The sequence below is a fragment of the Pseudoliparis swirei genome, chromosome 1 (assembly GCF_029220125.1).
Source record: "Pseudoliparis swirei isolate HS2019 ecotype Mariana Trench chromosome 1, NWPU_hadal_v1, whole genome shotgun sequence".
Lineage (NCBI taxonomy): Eukaryota > Metazoa > Chordata > Actinopteri > Perciformes > Liparidae > Pseudoliparis > Pseudoliparis swirei.
Genome location: NC_079388.1, coordinates 14,522,550 through 14,543,654, shown reverse-complemented (window position 1 = coordinate 14,543,654; position 21,105 = coordinate 14,522,550). Strand labels below are relative to the sequence as shown.

The window sequence follows — 21,105 nt, the reverse complement described above, 5'->3', positions numbered from 1 at the left end:
GCTTCCTTGAAGTGCTTTCATCATCCTTTTAATTGAGCTTTTGTTATGAGAGATGATATCGCCAAAGCAACCAGACACGTGGAGGGATTGTAAGTCTATGCCGTCAACGTCCAAATCCTGCACATTACGGACATCATGTGGTAACAAAAGAGAATGCAACGTGAATATAGTGATGATTTATAAAAAGGGATTATGTGTGGCTCTGTGTACACACTTATTGTTTATTATATTAACTTATTCTATGGCCTCTCCTTCTCTTTCATTTCAGGATGACAAAGATCTGGTCCATGAGTTTGTGATGGCTGAAGGTCTGACGTGTCTCATCAAGGTGGGAGCAGAAGCTGACCAGAACTACCAGAACTACATACTAAGAGGTATAGTTGCTCTCACTCGCGGATGATCGTGTTCAGATAAAGTATTACAAGCATGAATACTGACATTACAGTTTTTTTCATTTGCTAAACGACAGTGGGCACAACTGGAGTCACATGTGCAAAACTCTAACTACAGTCTGCACAGCAGCAGTTCATGTGGACCAAACTCAAGTTTGTTTTTCATTGCTTGAACACAGTTTTCAAAACTCTAACACTTATCCCATGACTTTAACCACAACCTGCACAACACTGTGGATTTACAGCACTTTGTTCAAATGCTAACACACTGCTGTCAAAACTATGAACCACACATTCAAAACGGAATACATTTCAGCCTTGTGCCTTTCAAACACTGCTGATTGCAATTTCAGCTGAAAGGCTAAGCAGGTGTCTTGTTTTAGACTTGTTAGTGAACACACATATATATATCTATATATATATAGATATATATTACAGTATATATACTGTAGGTAGAGCTCAGAAAGACTCATTTTGGAAATGGAACAAGGAAGACGGGTTTGTGGAGGGAGACAAAGAGCTGTTATTCCAGATGAAATAAGGGCTCCATTTATAGACCATGTAATGTAATGTCGTGAACCAAGTGTTTGGTCACCACCCACATGACCAAATGTCTCTTTTGGAAGCCATGCGTGCCGGATGTGAGGACACGAGTCCAGAGGACTGCCAGGGATGGATAAGGCCCTCCAGAAGGTTCTTCCCCAGGTGGCAAGAGAGAACATGAGATGTGATGTTGATGACAACATGTGGCCTGATGCTAGAGAGAGGCAGGATTAGCCCCTCAATTATTTGTTCGAATTACAGTATGTACTTTTAGTTTCTTCCTTTTTTTCTCATTACTGTAATTCCGTAAATTACTACAGACTATTGAAGCAAACTGCTAATTTTCATTTACCTTAAAGAATTGTTATGTTCTAAAAAATTTAATAAATCATCTGAAAGAATGTCACTCTTTTCTTTGAAGAAAATATTACTTTGTTTGAAGTCACTGCAATTGTTCAAACTGTAAAGATGAAAAGTTAGTATTTTCTGTATTGGTGTTTGATGCTCGTGTTTTTACTCTCAGTGTGTTCTGGGTGACAGTGTGTGTTATCTCAGTGTGTGTTATCTCAGTGTGTGTTATCTCAGTGAGGGTTGTGCAGAGTGTTTGGCTGCACTGAACGTGTTTTGAATCATGTGTTAAGAGTTGTGTTGCTTGGAATGAGTTTTGCAGGTGATGTGAACTGTTTAGCTCAGGTGACTGTTGGTAGTGCAGACTGTGGTTAGAGTTTTGCACATGTGACTCCAGTTGTGCCCACTGTCGTTTAGCAATCGAAAAAAACTGTAATATAAAATATATGTCATGTAAAAAACATTTAGAAAGAATAGACAACAACAATAAAACCAATGTAAGAATCAAGAAAACATGGCCGCAACAGCATATTTCATCTTCAAGGAGATATATATACAGGACTGTCTCAGAAAATTAGAATATTGTGATAAAGTTCTTTATTTTCTGTAATGCAATTAAAAAAACAAAAATGTCATGCATTCTGGATTCATTACAAATCAACTGAAATATTGCAAGCCTTTTATTCTTTTAATATTGCTGATTATGGCTTACAGCTTAAGAAAACTCTAAAATCCTATCTCATAAAATTTTAATATTTCCTCAGACCAAGTAAAAAAAAAGATTTATAACAGCTGAGTGTTTGTCAAGGCTCAGGAAACCCTTGCAGGTGTTTCGAGTTAATTAGACAATTCAAGTGATTTGTTTAATACCCTACTAGTATACTTTTTCATGATATTCTAATATTTAGAGATAGGATATTTGAGTTTTCTTAAGCTGTAAGCCATAATCAGCAATAAATCAGAATAAAAGGCTTGCAATATTTCAGTTGATTTGTAATGAATCCAGAATGCATGACATTTTTGTTTTTTTAATTGCATTACAGAAAATAAAGAACTTCATCACAATATTCTAATTTTCTGAGACAGTCCTGTATATTATTACTGAAAGAAAAGGTTTTCAGAATATTAACGTAACATAATAAGTTCGGTGTTTGTGTGCATGTGTGTGTGGGGGTTATTATTATGCACAATTAAGACTACAAACATAACAAAACCAATAAATTACCATTATTGAGAATATGATTAAAACCTAATAATTATAATAGCATTAAGGTCAGTCCAAGAAATAAACAGAATATATATTGGCAGATTTGAATACTGTACAAGCGTGTTCTTCAGGAGTATCAATCAAAAGTAACTATATGGGTGGACGTGACACAGAATACCAGATGAAATCAAGATTTCAGGATAACTTTGTAACTTTTCCTTTCGGATGTAAAGATCTGTGCGTGGCCTTTTTCCATTTCCATTTTTTATCTGTCATAAAGGTCAATGCAAGGAAACTTTTCGTCCCTGTTTATTATAGCTGTTATAGATGGACCTGTGTGCTGCACACAGTTGCCATTTGGTGTGCTCGGTTGGTTTGTTTACAGCAAGTGTTGCGTCATCTTTCTATTTGTGTCCTGTCCCTCTGACATTTAGTTTTTTTTCTCCTCCCTCCTCCTCAGCTCTGGGGCAGATCATGCTGTACGTGGATGGGATGAACGGTGTCATTGGGCATGCTGAGACGATCCAGTGGCTGTACACTCTTGTTGGCTCGAAGGTATAGCCCAGCATCCAACCTCAATGTATAAACACACACACACACACACATACACACTGTCATTGTATTCTGTGCCCTGACTTGGTGGTGTCTTTTGTCTTCATAACTGTGGGAAGGTACTATTCTGCTTTGCACTTAAATTATTAGTTTTTAACGCCAGTGGCGATTGCTTTTTTAAAAGTTTGTTTCTAAAAATGCCTTTCATTTGATTTATATAAAAATGGCCATATAGTAGCATTTACAACAAATGCACTCCCTATCTTTATGTAATATTTAACTTTTAAAACTTTTATTTATTTATTACTTTTTATTCATTATTTATTTCATATATACTAAACATAAATAAGTTGAATACGAATTTCCTTGTTGCCTGTACTATTAAATCTATATTGTGTGCATTTAAACTGTCTGGAGTCCCAAATAAACAAGAATGAAAAAATATATTACGATGCAAATAGAAGGAAAAATAGGTTTCCAACATAATGGCCACCATAATATATCCCTTGTTACCTTCGCATTGAAAATGCCGGAAGGTTATGTTTTGATCGCCGTGTATTTATTTATTTATTTGTATGCGTGTTATTCGCAAAACTCAAAAAGTATTGAACCGAATTTGGTGGGATGATTGTTTATTATCCGGGGACCAGTTGATTAGATTTTGGGATTGATTGGGTCAAAGGTCAAGGTCAAAGGTCATGAACAGGTCAAAATCTTTCGCAGAACTCAAAAAGTATTGAACCGAATCGCATGAAATTTGGTGGGATGATTGTTTATTATCCGGGGACCAGTTGATTAGATTTTGGGATCGATCGGGTCAAAGGTCAAGGTCAAAGGTCATGAACAGTTCAACTCTTCTTGAATCGCATGACATTTGGTGGGATGATTGGTTATTATCCGTGGACCATTTGATTAGATTTTGGGATCAATCGGGTCAAAGGTCAAGGTCAAGATTATGGAAAGGTCAAAAAAAAAATTTACCATAGCACGATACATTTTTGTCCAATTGGCATGCAACTAATGCCAAAATGTTCATAATTCAATGCCCAATCTTGTGATATGCGAAGGTATGCGCTCTACCGAGTGCCCGTTCTAGTTTGTATTGTTTCTGCATCTGTGTGATTGTGTACTTTGTATTCCTCCTCTCTAGTTCCGTCTGGTGGTGAAAACAACCCTGAAGCTGTTGTTGGTGTTTGTGGAGTACTCCGAGTCCAACGCCCCGCTGCTGATCGACGCCATTGCCTCTGTGGACACCAAGAGAGGTAATAAACCAGTGAACACACCACCAGCTGGTGCAACTGGTTCTCATTCATTATTCTGTGTTACATGCTGTCACCATTTGGTTTCTGTTCCCAGTGACAAAGTATTTCACGTTTTTATTTTGTCATGGGCTGATTTCCAGGATGCAAGCCGTGGTCCAACACTCTGGAGATTTTGCATGAGAAGGACGGCGTGGACACAGAGCTGCTGGTCTATGCCATGACCCTCATCAATAAGGTGTGTGTGTCTGTGGTGTCTGTGTACTGAATGTTTATGTACGTTTTTATTAATTATTTCATAATATACTGGACAGAGGAAAATATAACTGCGATATGACCATTTTGGGGGAAAAGAAGAAAAGAAGCTGTCACAAAAGAAGAGAAACGGGGAAATTCGGCCATTAAACCAGATATTTCAGGCACATAAGATACGTGAATATTCACTTTAGGTCCCAAAATAATGATTAAATGTTTGAAAGACTGCATGCAACTTGTCATAATTATAATTCAAACACACATCAAATTGCATTGTACTCTATAAAACATGCCTTTTCTTTTTTTTTGCTTTTCCTTCATTTGTTATTTATTTAATGTTCTATTCATCTTGTTACTGAAGAAGATATCCTGAGGTTTCCCTTAACGTTTTCAAGCAGGTCACACTCAGGGATCTTCTGCTTAAGCTATAATTAAACTAGTGAATTTAGCCACTTAAATGTTAAAAATCAAAGCATTTAAAAGCTCAGTTACTTCCTGATGACTTATCGCGCTCCTTTTCTCTTTGCAGACACTTGCAGCTCTGCCGGATCAGGACTCGTTTTACGACCTGGTCGATGGTCTGGAGGAACAAGGCATGGAGACGGTGTCCCAAAGACATCTGGGGCGGAAAGGCACCGATCTGGACTTAGTAGAGCAGCTCAACAACTACGAGGTTTGAGACACACAAAGTCATAAGATAACAAGGAAGATATCGTCAGCTGATATTTGTTTTTTATTTAATTTAAGATTTCAGCTTTTAAGCTCTGCTCACCTCCAATGAATTGGACTTCACACAATATTTACAGTACATTTGCGTAATACGCCAGTTCTCCCTCAAAACTCCCACGTCACACCAATTCAACTTTTCCTCCAGATGAGCCTCCGGCATGAAGACGGTGACGATGACAGCCAGCCGCCACCGACGGGCCGCCGGGACCGCCGCCGGGTCAGCCTCGGGGGCGGAGACAAAAAGTGCGGCCTCGAGAGAAGGCGGAGTCGCAGGGCCTCTCTCGGTCGACCCGGTCAGGCCTCGCCCCGCAGCCCTGCGTCCCCACAGAGAGCCGGCTTCCACCCGTTCAAGGGACAGAGGGCGGAGGACACGAGCGAGAGGTGAGAGACGGGGAAGATGAGGGAGTGTCGGAGTTAACGAGTTACAGGGACATTTTTTACAAAGGGTCATAAAGGGGTTGGTTTGTGACGAGTGTAACAAATGATTGGTGCCACATTTTTCGTCATCCCTTTTGAGAGGCACTTGTTAACTGAGCTCAAGAGGGACGTACTGAGTGTGTCATTGTCTGCTTCAGAGCACTGTCAGGTTTCCTTCCATCCATGTAAGTTCAAAGGTTTCCCAGGACAACGGTCCTCCCCTTGCTCACCTCCATGCTGTAACATACGTGTGTGTCTCGTGTCACATTGAGCACTCTTGAGTGGGCTTTTTTTCCCAAAAATTCTGCATGGAAATACTGGTGCAGACTTGCGATCCATTGAAAGTGATACCAAGAAGTTCTCCGCAGCAGCACACGCCTTCAGGGTTTGTGATTCTAATACCAGCTTTCACTTTATTAAATCATCACAGGCTTATTTCAGGTTGTGTGTATGCACAGAAAGGGGAATTTAGAGCCGCTTGTCGCTGCTTACCTCAGGTAACTCTTTCCTCTTTACGTCCTGATCATGTCCCGAGTGGTGGTTGTGTGTCACAGTGTGCATCCCAGCACACATTTGTATCTTGAAACGGAAGAAAAAGTCTACATAGCTGTGTGTGAATCCACCTGCATGCGGCTGATTGAATGAAGTGATCGTTGGCTGCTTCTTATTACGCATACGCACACAGAAAAACAAACAGAACTGGTATTGGCCGTCCCATTCGTCACGCACACATGGCTCCGGTCCTGTGGAACCGCAGCTGGCAGCACACTCCGACCCGACTGCAACAAGGTTCATCTGGTTTCACTGGGCAACGCTGATCTCAAGTCAGTTCTTCAGCCATGGCTCATGCTCCTCTGGGCTTTCCTTTCCCTTTCCAAGTCAACATCTTCTCTTTCTGTCACTCTGTCCACATCTTTGTCCGTTGTCTTTGAGCGTCATACATGTTTTTTGTGGTTTGATATGTTCAGTTATTAACATTATTTCCACATTTCAATCTCATCTTCTAACTCTCCCTTCATCCTCGTGCTCTCTTCCGTCTCTTCATTTCATCAAAAGTGTGGTGATTTCATTTTGCATGCTTATCTTATGTATCCCATCATCTCTCTCTCTCTCAATCCTCCCAATTCAATTTCCCACCCAACCATTCATTCATCCTTCCCCACCCGAACTCCACAGGGAGGAAGAATGTGAGGATGTGATGATGGAGGAGGAGGAGGAGGAGGAGGAAGAGGAGGAGACTCCAGTGACTGAGTCTGATTCGGATGAGCAGGAGGGGGCTGATTCAGTGACTAAACTGACCACCCTCAGGTATTTTAGGACATGGTGGTAACATGGAAATGAAGTAACGACCTTGTGGTCTTATCGTACATATGCGGTCTTTATATAAAGCCACAACGCTATTCAGTTCTCTCTTTTGTTGTTTTCAGTTGTATGTGTGGTTGGTTTGATCTCCTTGTGGCTTATGTACTTGGTTTAGGCTCCAGTGGGTGACACATGGTACCACTTCTCTATCATTGTGTCCATTCATTCCTCTCAATCCATTCCTTTGTTCCTAGCCCGGCCAGGCACCTTCCAACCACAGGTCACCGAACAACCCTCCAGTCCATCACCATCACTTCCAGAAAGGAGAATATAAAAGAGGAGGAGCAGAGGAATCAGACCGAACCACCTCCGGCACCCACCCTGCACTCGCCATCCACTCCCACCTTCTCTCCCCCGGTCTCCCCCCCCCTCAGCCCCCCAGCACAACCCTCCTTTCTGGCCAGCCTGCTGGCGAGGAAGAGGTCCACCGTCACTGTCCCGGCGACCAAGGAGGTCAGTCCGCCGTCACGCGGCAGCTCCCATCCCAGCCCGGAGCGCCTGCCTTACACGCCCCACTCGCCCTTCCACCTCTTCTCCTACGACCTCGATGAGGAGCCGTCGCCCCCGGCTCCGCCCAAACCCAGCGAGGAGTCACCCAAAACGCCGTCTCCCAGGTTAGGCGGGGTTCAAGAAGCACAGAGAGCTTTTCCTTGCAGCTCTCCGATGTTCCACGGGCACTTTTTGGGGGAATTTCCACTTCTCTTTCTGGCTTTCACCCTTGCACCAGCTTCGGATCTCTTTGCACCACCTTTGTTTCTCATCACCTCCGTTTTTTCACCAGTTCTTCTCACTTCTTTGACTGCGCGGCTTCACCTTCAGTCACCTTCAACTCTCTGAGTATCACCTGCTGTCGCTTCACGTCTCTGGGTCGTTCACACCTGTTTGAAATCCTTGCTTTGTTTCCCAGTGCCACATCTTTTCCCTTCTTTTCAACTACCACTGTATATCTATGTAGCATAACCTTAGTTTAGTTTAGTTTAGTTTATTTCGATCAGCAATAATATACAATAATCAAAATTTCAACAAAAGAAGAAAGTGGCTGACCGAAAGGGTCAAGGCTGAAGCTATCAAGCTTATAAGTGCCCTAACCTATGTTTTCATGAAAATACTTATTTTAGAGAACCATATACATACACCTATTTATATATATATACATAAACATATAAACATATACACATGCATACAAATTCACACACCCATATAAACATATATACACACACATAAATACACATACCTACATATACATAAAACAATCAACAAAACAAAAACAAAACAACTTGTCCCCTCACTTCTTACTATGATTACTTAGTGGATCTTATTGTGTAAAACATGTTTTCTTGCTGGTTTTATACTGTATGTCCATATGGAGTTATGATAATCCTATACTCAGATGTGTAATTGTGCATATTAACGCTAGTTCACCTCTCGATAGTGTTTTAGAGCATGTGTCATCACTCTGTCCAGTTTGTATGTTTTCCTGGCTAAATAACTATTTTACCATTTTCTCGTCGTAAGTATTATCAGATTCACAGCGGACTCTTCAAGTCTTCCAGAAACATGAGGGAGGAGACAACACAAGCGTTGTGAATCAACGGCCCTCTAGTGTTGCACCGACAGCACCCCTGTCACGCGACAACGCGTCACAATCGTTTGTCGCCTCCAGCTTTGACTCACTATCCCCCCTTTTCTCACCCCAGGAATGGAGGTCTCATGTCCTACTCCTCCCTCACCTCCCCGACGACGCCCACCAGCTCCAGGTGAGAGGAGAGCGCCGCCACGCGCCCGCACACGTACATGAAAACATCCTGAAGATACCCACTTGTGTACTTGTAGGCGCGTTCACATTCAAGTACATCTTCATGAGTGTTGGCAGGGCCAAACAGCACTCAGGACAGACATGTGGTGTTGTCATGTTGATCTGCACTTCACACATTTCATTTATTTACACTACACACATACACACACATTTCATTTTCATTTACACTACACACATACACACACTTTGCATTTTGCACACTGTCTATATTTAATATTTTTATATTTAATTTAATTTGTCATTAGTATTGTGTATTGTGTATGCATAAATGTTGTATATATACATTTATATTTTATTTTATATTTTACTTTGTATACTTCTTGTATACATCTATATCTTTCACTTGTATACATCTATATCTTTCATCCCTGTTTTTTATATTTTATATTTTATTTTTTATTCTTGTGTGTTTAGTTTATTGGTGCTGCTACTGTTACGACAAATGTCCCCTTGGGGATTAATAAAGTATATATCTATCTATCTATCTATCTATGGTGATGATGTACTGAAGTGAATTTGGTTCTCTGGTCTCCCGGTTCCGGAGCTGCTCGTATTACCTCCACGGAGGATACAACCATGGAAACATAATTCTACGGCGTGTTACATACACAAAGGAGCATGTGTTCTGTCAAGTTCGATTAAGCTGTTTATCGACACATTGCATTGTAATCGTGCAGCAGATTCAAATGGCTGAGCGGAAACTTGCAGATGATGTTCAACAGTGATGCAGATGATTCAGTGGCCAAACTCTTTGGATTTGTGGTTGTATACGAAAAAAAAGAAGAATAGTGAATACTGTTGACCAGAAAACACCATGTGCCATAGAAGATGCAACCCTATTAAACAGCTCAATATTTGACATAACAGAAATCCAGCTGCTCTGAAATTGAATTTGAATGTATGAAATAATCCCAAAGTTTAATATAGTGTGGCCAACGTAAAATATTCTGATGTTATGTGTACATCTGGTAATAAGTTAAAACAGGCCCTTGCAAAATAGTGGTTTCTGATCATTGGCCAAAGGGCTCAATTCATAGATTACGATGCAAATATAAAGGCAGACATGGTGAAATATTGTGATGGTAATGTAATATATGAGGTTAATGCACTAATTTAGTTGACATTGGGTGTTTTAACAAGGACGAGCAATGTGCACACAATGTAATTTATTAGAAATATGCTCAAGCCATATTACAATTAATTCAATAATTATAAAATGGGCAGCGTGCCACAGTTGGGCCCCGCAGACCTACATCCTCTGTACATGGCTCTTTATTATCGGACTGAAGTGGAGGGCCTAACAACCCAAATGGTGCTTGAGAATCACAGCATCCCACAGAATGTACAGGTGTGTAATCCCAAGGTTGTATTCTCCTCTCGCTCTCTCCTTCAGGCCTGCTCTGGGAGGACTTCTGTCCTCCTCCTACCGACAGCACCAGGAATCTCTGACGGCCGAGCGAGGGCGCCGCCGCGTGGAGAGAGAGGAGAGACTGCAGCGGATAGAGAGAGAGGAGAGGAACAAGCACAGGTGAGGCACCGCTGGCTTGGTGATCTGATGCATTGGAGGTGTTGTATCTCTGGTTCACCCTTCTGTCCCTCCGGGGAGAGGGATCCTCCTCGGTGGCTCTCCCAAAGGTTTTTTCCCTTTTTCCTCCACCTCTAAAGCATTTTTTTTTGAGGTGGGGGAGTTATTCCTGATCCTATGTGATGTCCGCGAGACAGAGGATGTCGTATGAGTACAGCTTGTAAAGTCTAGAGTCTAATTTATAATTTGTGAATTCGGGCAAATATATATATATTTTTTAATTTAATTGTTTTTTGAAAGATTCCTAGATTTATGAGAGGACAGATAACGTCAAAATAAAATACATTTAAAGGTTTACTGAAACATTTTTTTTTAAACCTATGTAAATATGAGGGGCTCACGCAAGACATATTAACTTTGAAGTCACTTTGAGGTTGCTGGGCAACCAGCGGAGACTCCAGGAAGTAACTGTGCTAGGCCGAGAAATAGTCCAGCAAATAAACCCTCCATAAAGTGGAATCTTTTCATCTATTTGACATATACATATCAAGAACAGAATAATAGAAGCATGACTGTGTAAATTAAAGTATAAAAAACAAGATAACATATCTGGATTTGATACATTAAATTTATTTATTTTTCAATGATTCTACCGTACAAAACATGAGAATAAATATAATATTATGGGTTACACAAATCCCTTGACTGCTTGTGCGCATGATGCTTAACACTGGCAGTTCTACAGAGGACCACGCTGCTGCAGGGTATGATTATTACGTTTTATAATGTTCTGTTTGTCTCTCACAGCCGCGGCTATGTGGATAAGATGGAAGAGGCCCGGCTTGCGCGGGATGAGAGGTAAGTGTGTGTGCACTAAATCAAAACAACACACACACACACACACACACACACTCACAGCTGAACCCACGGGGAATATGTCTGCAGTGCTTTGGGAAGCCTGGTAATTGTGTAATTGTTTTCAGGTTAAAAAGGTCGGGGGTGTCCTGAACCCATTTTCTTTGCTCCGTCTGACGTTTCTTGTGTTAACCGCTGCGCTCTGCCAGTGGCGTGATTGATTTGGCTGCACGCTGTGAGAAAAATTAAATTCCAGGATTTGTGAAGCTTTCGCACCGAATGCACGTGAGCGGACACACGAGAACAGGGACGTTTAAAGACACACAAAGAGTTTTTACGAGGCTACTAAATATATATTGGTGTACAAATGGGAATCACGAGAGATTTACCCAAGAGGGTGAGGTCACGATCCGATTCAGGACTCACTTCAGCCAAAGCGATCCAGTTTCTCCCCAACCTCTCAAACCTGAAAACAATTTCCCCATATTGTGTACTGGGCTGGTGTTTATCCGTGTATAGGCTTAAACCTCTTTCAACCTCAATTTAAAGCACCATTGATATCATATCACACCTTGTGAGAGCGGAACGAAATGAAGGAGGCGGAGCAAAAGAAAGACGGAAAAAAGACAGCGTGAGGAAACGAGCACAATACAAAACAGCTGATCAAAGAGAAATTTATAGACATCAATTATTTGAGTGATCTGTTTCGCAAACTCAACTCCTTCAGTGTATTTAATGTGTAAGGACACGGAGCATATTGAGGTTTTTTGGTCCAAACACACAACACGCAGTTGACAAACTCGCTCTACTTGACTCTTAATCACACGCACAAACAAACAAACACACACACACACACACACACACACACGGTATCCAATTTCCCCAGACCTCTGAAGTGGTCTGATGCTAATGAACCCCGAACAGAAGCTCTACACATTCATGGTATGGTGGGAAAGAGGAGGGGTTAGAGAGAGAGAGAGAGAAAGGGTTGACTCAGTGCCCTTTAATTTTTTTCCCGGCCGGCAGGTTGAGTGGTGAAGTTTGATAGGAGGAGAAAGAGAGAGCAAAGGACGGTTAGATGAAAAAGACCAGGCAGGATAGCCGATCGCGGCACATCTTGAACAGGTTTACTCTGATTCACTTCTGATGTTCGGCCTTCCAGCAGCCAGCATGAACTTCTCCCCATCTCTCCCATTCTTCTCTCCTGTCGTTCTCCTTTCCTTTCCTCTCCTCCGCCCCCCCTTCCTCCTCCCTAACTCTGCCTCTTCTCCTTCTTCAAACTCCCCCGGGTTGCACATTTGGACTGCCGGTTGATCGCTGAGCATTTAGCGAGGTCGGGGAGGAGAGGAGGGAAGAGCGGGATGGAGGAACTCTCGACCGCAGGACGGGAGAGACGAATGCGTTGAAGGCTTTGTTGATGTTAAATAAGGGCGAGGTAGAAGGGTGAGGCGGGCTTATCGAGTTGTTATTACGGTAACCGTCGCAGCGATGAATTCAAGTAAACGGGCAGTTACTCGTTCCGTGTCTGGCACTGTGCATGAAGACCAACCCTGAGTGCCGCGCTGCTGAGGAAGAAGGACAGGAGGTGCGTCGTCTCTAACTCTCTTTTCGCCTCCCGCTCCTTCCTCCCTCAGGTACAAGAACGTAGAGCGTCTGGCGGCGGAGGAGTACGAGAGGGAGCACGTGCGGGTGCCCAGGACTCGCCCTGACCTCAGCCTGACCTTTGAACCCGCGGAGGCCTGGCCCTCGTCGTCGCGCAGCAGCACCCCGTCCTCCTTCGCCTCCCAGGAGGACGCAGAGGCGGACCTCGAGGCCGAGGCCCCCGCCACACCCGCCACGCCCTCGGAGACAGGTGGGACGACGGAGAATGTCATACGTCAACGCACGATAAGAACATGTTGTCTGTGTGGGGATATGAGTTATTACCAAGGAAAACAGGCGTTGATGGTAAGACTCACGTGGAGGAAACTAATCGTAATTTAAAATGTAACCTCTCCACTGATTGTTTAGAGGACTTGATTACTTAGATTGTGTGTTTCAAATATACATCAGCATTCAATATGATATATGATATGATATGATATTCCTTTATTCGTCCCACAGTGGGGAAATTTCAAAAATCACAGCAGAGCATGCACCACAGAGCATGAATGAAAAATAAATATAAAACACAAAACCCAATAAATAAAAAAAAAGAATATAACTGCAGCTCCTAGGATTGTGATTGATTCTCCCGCTAGTACCGTTATAATAATTGCAACCACACGCACCGTGTTGTATGAAACAGGAGCAGACAACAGCGGAGTTGGTTACCTTGCTGAAGAGTTGGAAGAAAATGCTGAAAATAACCACGTATTGTTTTGTAGAAGTCTTTAGATGAGCGATGTCTGTCAGCGCTAATGACAATGAGATAAAACCGCAGTCGCGATGAATTACATAAACACATGGCAATCTGAATCCAGCGTGAGAATGACAAGGCCTACGTAGACAGGTTGTTACTCAATGTAAATACATTGGATGGCTATTCCTGAAAAATGACATGACATGAATAGCATTTAAAAAAAGACGTGAAAGCATTTGTGCGACCCGTTAATACTTATGAAACCAGGAGGTGCCTCGTTCTTAACATTAAACTGAAATAACACACACACAGAGAGAGAGAGAGAGAGAGAGAGAGAGAGGATATGGGTGAAAGGGTCAAAAAAAATTTTTTGAAAGACCTTTTTTTGAAAATGTAAGTGCAAAACATCTTGTGTAAGAAAAAAAGCCTGAGCACATGCACGGCCACGAGCTGAGGTACTGTGGCTCACTGAGGAGAGTGTGTGAGGCCTTACAGCGGCGTGTTATTCTAGCCCTGCGTGCATCACTGCGAGGGCTGTGCTCCGGAGTTACGTGTTTGCGTGTGTTTTGACACAAACAGGAACTTAATCTTGATTTCCTGTCCATATCCTGGTCCTCCAACAACCTGGCTTTCTGTACCTGCCATATTGTTTACATTAGTGTATGGGTGTGTGTTTATGTTTTTCTTATTCCTGCGGGGCGCCCACTGTGCAGCACGGCCACGTCGCATGTTTCAGACTGTACTTCGATGGGCATTTTAGAGAATAAAGAAAGACTGTTTTTTGGTTTTTTAAAAACATTTTGACAGCAGAGGCTGAAGACTCCAGTGCCAGTGTCGAGCCAGAGGAAAAAGAAGCCGCTGCTGAAGAGGAGGAGGAGGAGGAACAGAAAAAGGAGGAAGCCCAGGAGGAAGCAGCAGCAGAAAAGGAGGAGGAAAGCGAAGAGTTTGAGCAGGAACCGGAGAAGGAGAAAGAGGAGGCAGAGGAGGATAGCGGCATCCTGAGCGACAAAGAACGGCAGAATGAGGAAGTGAATGAGAAGGACAACTGCTCGGCCTCCAGCATCTCCTCCGCCAGCAGCACTCTGGAGAGAGAGGAGAGGGGGGGCAATGACAGTGGTGGGTAGTTTTGCTCTCTATTGACATCTAATGTTTAATTGTTATTTAAGATTAGGCTATTCTCAATTAATGTGGCACTATTACCTTATTTGTGATATAACTGTCTATATTTAATATTTTAATATTTAATTTAATTTAATTTGTCATGAGTATAGTGTATTGTGTATGCATATATGTTGTATATATACATATATATATTGTATTTTATATTTTACTTTGTATACTCCTATATCTTTCATCCCTGTTTTTTAATATTTTATTTGTTATTCTTGTGTGTTTAGTTTATTGGTGCTGCTACTGTGACGACAAGTTTCCCCTTGGGGATTAATAAAGTATATATCTATCAATCTATCTATCTATCTAACATAACCCTTAATCCCACTGACACCATTACAGTCAGTTTTAAAGTGGCACAGTGGAATATTTAAGACTAGTATGATTGCCTGTTTAAGTGTTCACTCTTTCTTATGTCTCTCTCCTCTCGACCCCATCGACCTCATTCTCAGGCTTCAAGGAGCCAGAGGTGAACGAGCAGTGCGGCAAGCTCCTCAACAGCAAGCTCTTCATGCTGGACATGCTGTACTCCCAGAACAAGAAGCCCAGCGATGAGGAGGAGGAGAAGGAGGAAGAGGATGCGGAGAAGGAGAAGGAGAAAGGAGAGGGGAAGGAGGACAAAGAAGCTCAGGAGGACGCTGATGCGCAACAGGCCGATGACGCGGAGGGCGACCACAAGGCGGACAAATCAGACGTCCACAGGACCATCCGGCCCTTCGCCGAGCGCTTTGGAGAGTTGATCAAGGACCTCGGTTCGAGCGCCTCTCTCCCGGATGTCCCGGCCAACGAGCCCCCTCCTCCTCCCCCGCCCGCCCCACCCAAAAAGGAATCGGACACGATCTGGGACCAGCTGCTGGCCAGCCCTCGAGAGCTGCGCATCGGGGACATCAACTTCACCGACCTGACGGAGGCAGACGACAAAGACATTCTGGATGCTGTTTTGATGGGAGGATGCAGTGACCACCCGCCCCGGCCGCCTCCTCCGCCCTGCCTTATCCGCTTCCCTCCACCCCCACACATGCTAGGCAGCTGCCCACCACCCCCTCCCTTGATGGGGATGATGCCGCGCTCTTCCTTTAGCTCCTCGATTCCAGTGCCTCCTCCTCCAGAGCCGCCGCTTTTCAATAAGAAGAAGAAGACAATCAGGCTGTTCTGGAGCGAGGTAAGATACAATCCCCACGTCCGTCAGTCAGGTACAGCGATCTCTCTTTTGACTTCCTGGTACACGTCATTTATCCAACTATACGAACAATCAGACAAGGACCCCACAATTTTAAATAAATAAAATAAATAAAATAAATAAAATAAATAAAATAAATAAAATAAATAAAATAAATAAAATAAAATAAATAAAATAAATTACAAAAATTACAAAAGAAAAAGAAAAGTAAAAAAAAAATTGTTTACAAATTAAAAAAATGTCATATATTTGTTCAATTAAAAAATAATAATAAAACAATTTAAAAAATGTAATTCTAATAATTGAAATTCAATCAAATAAAAATATTAAGAATAAAATAAAATAAAAACCACAAACATAAATTCAACATAAATCATCATCCTCCATTTTGAACCTACTAAAACCTCCAACACACAACTTCTTTAAAGACTTGATTACCATTAAATAATGTATTAATTACAGGAACTGTTCTTACCATATCAACCATGACACCATTTTGACTTGTCATTGCAGGATAAACACAGGAGTAACTTCTAATTTGGATTGATGCCCCTGTTCCAATGCCCTGCTATTGTGCATGCTGGCTCACTGGAATAACTGACACACTGAACAAAGCGTGACCATAATACACTGAATCAATGAATACATTTAAAATGTTTTATTGTAAACTAAATCTCACCCACTTTGCCTGTAGACGTGCTGTTTGCTGTTCAGATCACAGTAACTAAGGTTTTACTCACAGCTCCGGGAATCCAGCAAAAGTTACCACAATGACAAAAAACGCAAATAAATTAAAAAAATGTCAACTCCATGCAACGCACAAGTCACTCAGCAAAGCAAAGGCGTTCACTTCTATTGAAAACAATTCCAAAAGGCCTCCCCTGTCTGATCAGGGCTCAAGGAGTCATCACAAACACAATGCTATAATATGTGGCTGTTTTTGTTGAGTCTCTCATTCACCTCTTGCATTGGAGGTAATGGGAGTGTAACACATGCCTCTCCCTAATGCTGTCAATGCGTGCTCTGTTTGTGATCAGGTGCGTCCGACAGATTCTCAGTACAGGGACGACAAGCGGCGGGGAGACACGTTCTGGTCCAAACTGGAAACGGTGAAAATTGACACGGCCAAACTGGAACACCTGTTTGAGTCTAAATCAAAGGAAACACCAGTGACAAAGGTAAACAGCCAGTGGCTTGTAACACTGGTTTATTATCTCACTGTGTGATAATGAATTTATGACTCGACTAACTTCCTCCTCACTATTATCTACAAAAGTATCCAAGGAAAGTGCTGATCTTACCTCACACATGATGATGGACCGGTCAGTAATTGATCGTTTTACAAAAAGTTAGATGCATCTTACAACTGTGGTGCAGCATTTTTATAAAAGTAATCTTCATAGGCGTTAGACAGTGGATTTTATATTTCCTCTGTGACTCATCGGTGGTCAAAGGTGTTTTTTTACAACGTTACCAAACCAGGTTAAAAATCTGATATTTTGTGATTGATCATGGGAAAGACGTCTATTTTTTTAAGGCACGTTGCCTCCGCCAGCCACAAAGCCCATGGGCTGGGTCTCCATTATCTCCAGCACATGAAAGTTGTTGAAAGATTCCGGGTTGAATCGGCGTCCCGTTTGTTCTCATCCTGATCAAACAGGGAGTTCTGAATCCTTCCTAATTCTCACAAAGCCTCGAAATAAGAAAAGTATGGCCTGTTAAAGCGAGGGGGGCTGAAACCAGGCCTCTCACACTTTGAACTCCTGATCCACTGCTTCTAAACCACAACTCCTGTTGGAGCCCAACCAGTTGCTAACTCACTTCAGCTCGGCATCTGGTCGACACACATTGCGACGGTGTGCTGGTGGTCTGCAGCTATGGAATCGACACAGCTCAAGCAAAGCGGTCAGTTAATGAGAGAATCCAGGTTTTAGAGGACCACCAGAATATGAACGCCGTCAGAGGTCAGAGCAAACTTTACTGATATTGTTTTAGCAGATTCTCCAGTTTAAGGGTATGTCGGGTAAGTGTGTTTTAGATACTAAATATTTGAGATTGCTAGGTACAAATAATAATTTCTTAATGTTTTACCTCCGTGGTTGCTATAATTCTTTTTATTTAGCTAGATTTAAAAGTTTGCTCTTTTTTTCTCTTGCCAGTTTTTTACCTCGTACGAATAATCAGATTTCTAACATTAAGATGTTTTATTTCACACTCCCATTGACTCAATATCTCATTCTTTGCCATTAGCTCTATTTCATGTGTGACACAGTACTACCCCCATCAACAACAGCAACTATGTGAATGTATTTCTATAAGATACTCAAATATAAATATCTTTATTTGTTATCACCAAAAGGTATTCCTTAAAAATGGAGGCAGTCATTTACATTATCATAATAGCAGAAAGAACAAGATGCTACTACAGTTGTACAGTCACCATACGGTGAGTATAAGACTTCCAAGCGGCAGTCACCAGCTCTCTACACTTTCATGTGCTGACATATTCTGACTTCCTTCCATTTATAGCTAACAGTGATCTCAAATCACGGTAATTTCTTCACATACAGAGAGAATATTACTGTAATTCTACCCAAATAAATACCCAAATCAACTGAACTGTAGAGCTGTTTCCTCTTCCTCTTCACCAAAGAGTTCATGCAGCTGCAGTCAATGTCGCTTGAGTGATGATCCCTGTCATCCTCACCCATGAATCAGACCACACGGGGAAAAAGAGACGGAGAGAGAGCGGCGAGAGGGGGAGAGCGCGAGAACCTGCGATGACGCTCTCTGTATTTCTGCGTACTAGAAAACAGCAGTGGACGGCAAGCGCCAGGAGGTCATCGTCTTGGATTCCAAGAGGAGTAACGCCATCAACATCGGTCTGACGGTGCTGCCTCCTCCTCGCACCATCAAGACGGCCATCCTGAACTTTGACGAGTACGCGCTCAACAAGGAGGGCATCGAGGTGAGCGGCGCGAGACGAAACAAAGTAAAAAGTCATCCTCAAATCCTTTTGGTCTTGCATATGACGCCTTGTGTTTGCCCTCAGAAAATCCTGACGATGATTCCCACGGAGGAGGAGAAGCAGAAGATCCAGGAGGCCCAGCTGGCCAGCCCAGATGTCCCGCTGGGCTCGGCAGAGCAGTTCCTCCTCACGCTGTCCTCCATCAGCGAGCTCTCTGCGAGACTCCAACTCTGGGCCTTCAAGATGGACTACGAGACGACCCAGAAGGTCTGGAACGGCAGCACGCGTTTTTGTGATGAAATGAGACTGTCGCGATTTAAAATAGAAGAAGAGGTAGACCGTGAGAATGCGGACGGGGGGAAGGCCAAATCAAACGCACATTTAAAATCATGATGAGCGAGTTAATTATTTGATCAAAGCAGAAACAGAGACACACACATGACAAAGCCGTAAAGGTTTGAGAGAATGTGCACAGCATGTGTGCGTGTGTGTGTGTGTGTGTCCTCTTGTGCTCGTGTCAGTGTCAACATCCTTTTTAGTACAACATCCGCAAAGCATCAACAGAGCTGCGTCATCACAAAGTATGCACGCTTGTTAGCGGCACCGCGTCTTCCTCTGGTGCGCCGGGTTTTACTCGGCTGAAGAATGCATCCAGGAGGAGTTCAAAGTGAACGTAGACGTGACCGCGTTCCCCCTGACTCGACGGTTTGGCTGCGGGAGGCTTAACGGAGGGCGACGTGCTGTGCAGAAACACACACACACACACACACGAGAGAAACCTGCGGCACACAAACAAACAAACTATGTAGCCGGAAGCGACGGCTGGCCGAGACCGCAGCCTTTACGACCTCATGACCTCAAAGGAGCGAGACGAGGAGCACCTGTTCACAGCTTTCACACCTGTGTAGACCAAAGAGGAACACATGTTTTTGGGGAGTTTTAATCGACACGGCTAATGATGTGTGTGTGTGTTTTCCTCCGCTCAGGAAGTTGCAGAGCCGCTGCAGGATCTGAAAGAGGGCATGGAACAGCTGGAGAAGAACAAGACTCTCCGCTACATCCTCTCCACACTGCTCTCCATGGGAAACTTTCTCAATGGCACCAATGTGAGTCATCGTGACCGTTCACAGGCTCCTCACACTGCGGCAAGACACTTCTGGACTGGTGGTTTGTAGCGGTTGTGGAGAGAGTCAGCATTCGTTGCTCATGATGTCTTTGCTTGTGTGTCCACGCGCCCAGGCTAAAGGCTTCGAGTTGGCTTATCTGGAGAAGGTCCCAGAGGTGAAGGACACGGTCCATAAGCAGTCTCTGCTGCATCACGCCTGCTCCGTGGTGGTGGAGAACTTCCCTCAGAGCACCGACCTCTACTCCGAGATCGGAGCCATCACGAGATCTGCAAAGGTACGCTTGGAAAGCTTGAGGACGTGCTAAGTTGAATAGATACGGTGTAAAGCATCATTAAGCAACAACAATTAAAAAAATTCCCCTGGTGCCTTGAAAATGCACGGCACAGTGAACTCGAATCATTTTTTAAAAATATAAAGTACAATTGATCAGCTTATCATGCTGATTTGGAATAGCATTATGCTATTGATGAGAGATTTGGTGAGTTTTTCCAGTGTAGCTGAATGATCGATTATCTGTATCGACACATCTCCGGTCAGGTGGACTTTGACCAGCTGCAGGAGAACCTGTGTCAGATGGAGCGGCGCTGCAAAGCCTCATGGGACCACCTGAAGGTGATCGCCAAGCACGAGATGAAGGCCCAGCTGAAGCAGAAGATGTCCGACTTCCTCAAAGACTGCGCTGAGAGGATTATCATCCTCAAGATCGTTCACCGCAGGATCATAAACAGGTAGTTCCCACAGCAACAAGCTCTTGCGCAGCCTGTGGCAATCAGGGAAACCACAAACGTATGCCGCCTTTCAAAACAAAAACCTTGTGTGTGTAGTTTGCCAATCACTGCCATTGAAATGCTAAAGTTATTTATCAACCAATTAGTCACTCAAAACAGAGGAATCTGGTTCGCTCTTCGGTGAGCACAACAATTAAAGGCCAATCTTTGTGTCTGAATTGTGTCTGATACTGTAATGAGTATTGAGAATACACACATTGGATTTGTGTATTATTGTCTGTATATTTACACTTGTGGTCCACATGAAAATACAAAAGACAAGATAATAGTG

At 43.0% G+C, this 21,105-nt stretch overlaps 1 protein-coding gene across 6 annotated transcripts in view; it reads left to right on the top strand.

The window, feature by feature from the left end:
- The window catches only part of LOC130198923 (FH1/FH2 domain-containing protein 3-like), a 55,715-nt gene that overhangs the window by 29,712 nt on the left and 4,898 nt on the right, over positions 1–21,105 (top strand). For 3 of the 6 annotated variants that reach the window (XM_056422050.1, XM_056422033.1, XM_056422067.1), the window contains 20 exons: positions 269–374; positions 2,951–3,045; positions 4,193–4,304; positions 4,445–4,539; positions 5,086–5,229; positions 5,431–5,666; positions 6,879–7,010; positions 7,259–7,678; positions 8,762–8,821; positions 10,274–10,408; positions 11,213–11,263; positions 12,895–13,112; positions 14,409–14,717; positions 15,224–15,933; positions 16,989–17,129; positions 18,761–18,919; positions 19,004–19,186; positions 19,906–20,025; positions 20,159–20,320; positions 20,584–20,774. In XM_056422050.1, the coding sequence (XP_056278025.1) occupies positions 269–374; positions 2,951–3,045; positions 4,193–4,304; positions 4,445–4,539; positions 5,086–5,229; positions 5,431–5,666; positions 6,879–7,010; positions 7,259–7,678; positions 8,762–8,821; positions 10,274–10,408; positions 11,213–11,263; positions 12,895–13,112; positions 14,409–14,717; positions 15,224–15,933; positions 16,989–17,129; positions 18,761–18,919; positions 19,004–19,186; positions 19,906–20,025; positions 20,159–20,320; positions 20,584–20,774 (3,779 nt within the window). The remainder of the gene's footprint in view (positions 1–268; positions 375–2,950; positions 3,046–4,192; positions 4,305–4,444; positions 4,540–5,085; positions 5,230–5,430; positions 5,667–6,878; positions 7,011–7,258; positions 7,679–8,761; positions 8,822–10,273; positions 10,409–11,212; positions 11,264–12,894; positions 13,113–14,408; positions 14,718–15,223; positions 15,934–16,988; positions 17,130–18,760; positions 18,920–19,003; positions 19,187–19,905; positions 20,026–20,158; positions 20,321–20,583; positions 20,775–21,105) is intronic. The other 3 variants (XM_056422042.1, XM_056422059.1, XM_056422074.1) reach the window with 3 other exon arrangements.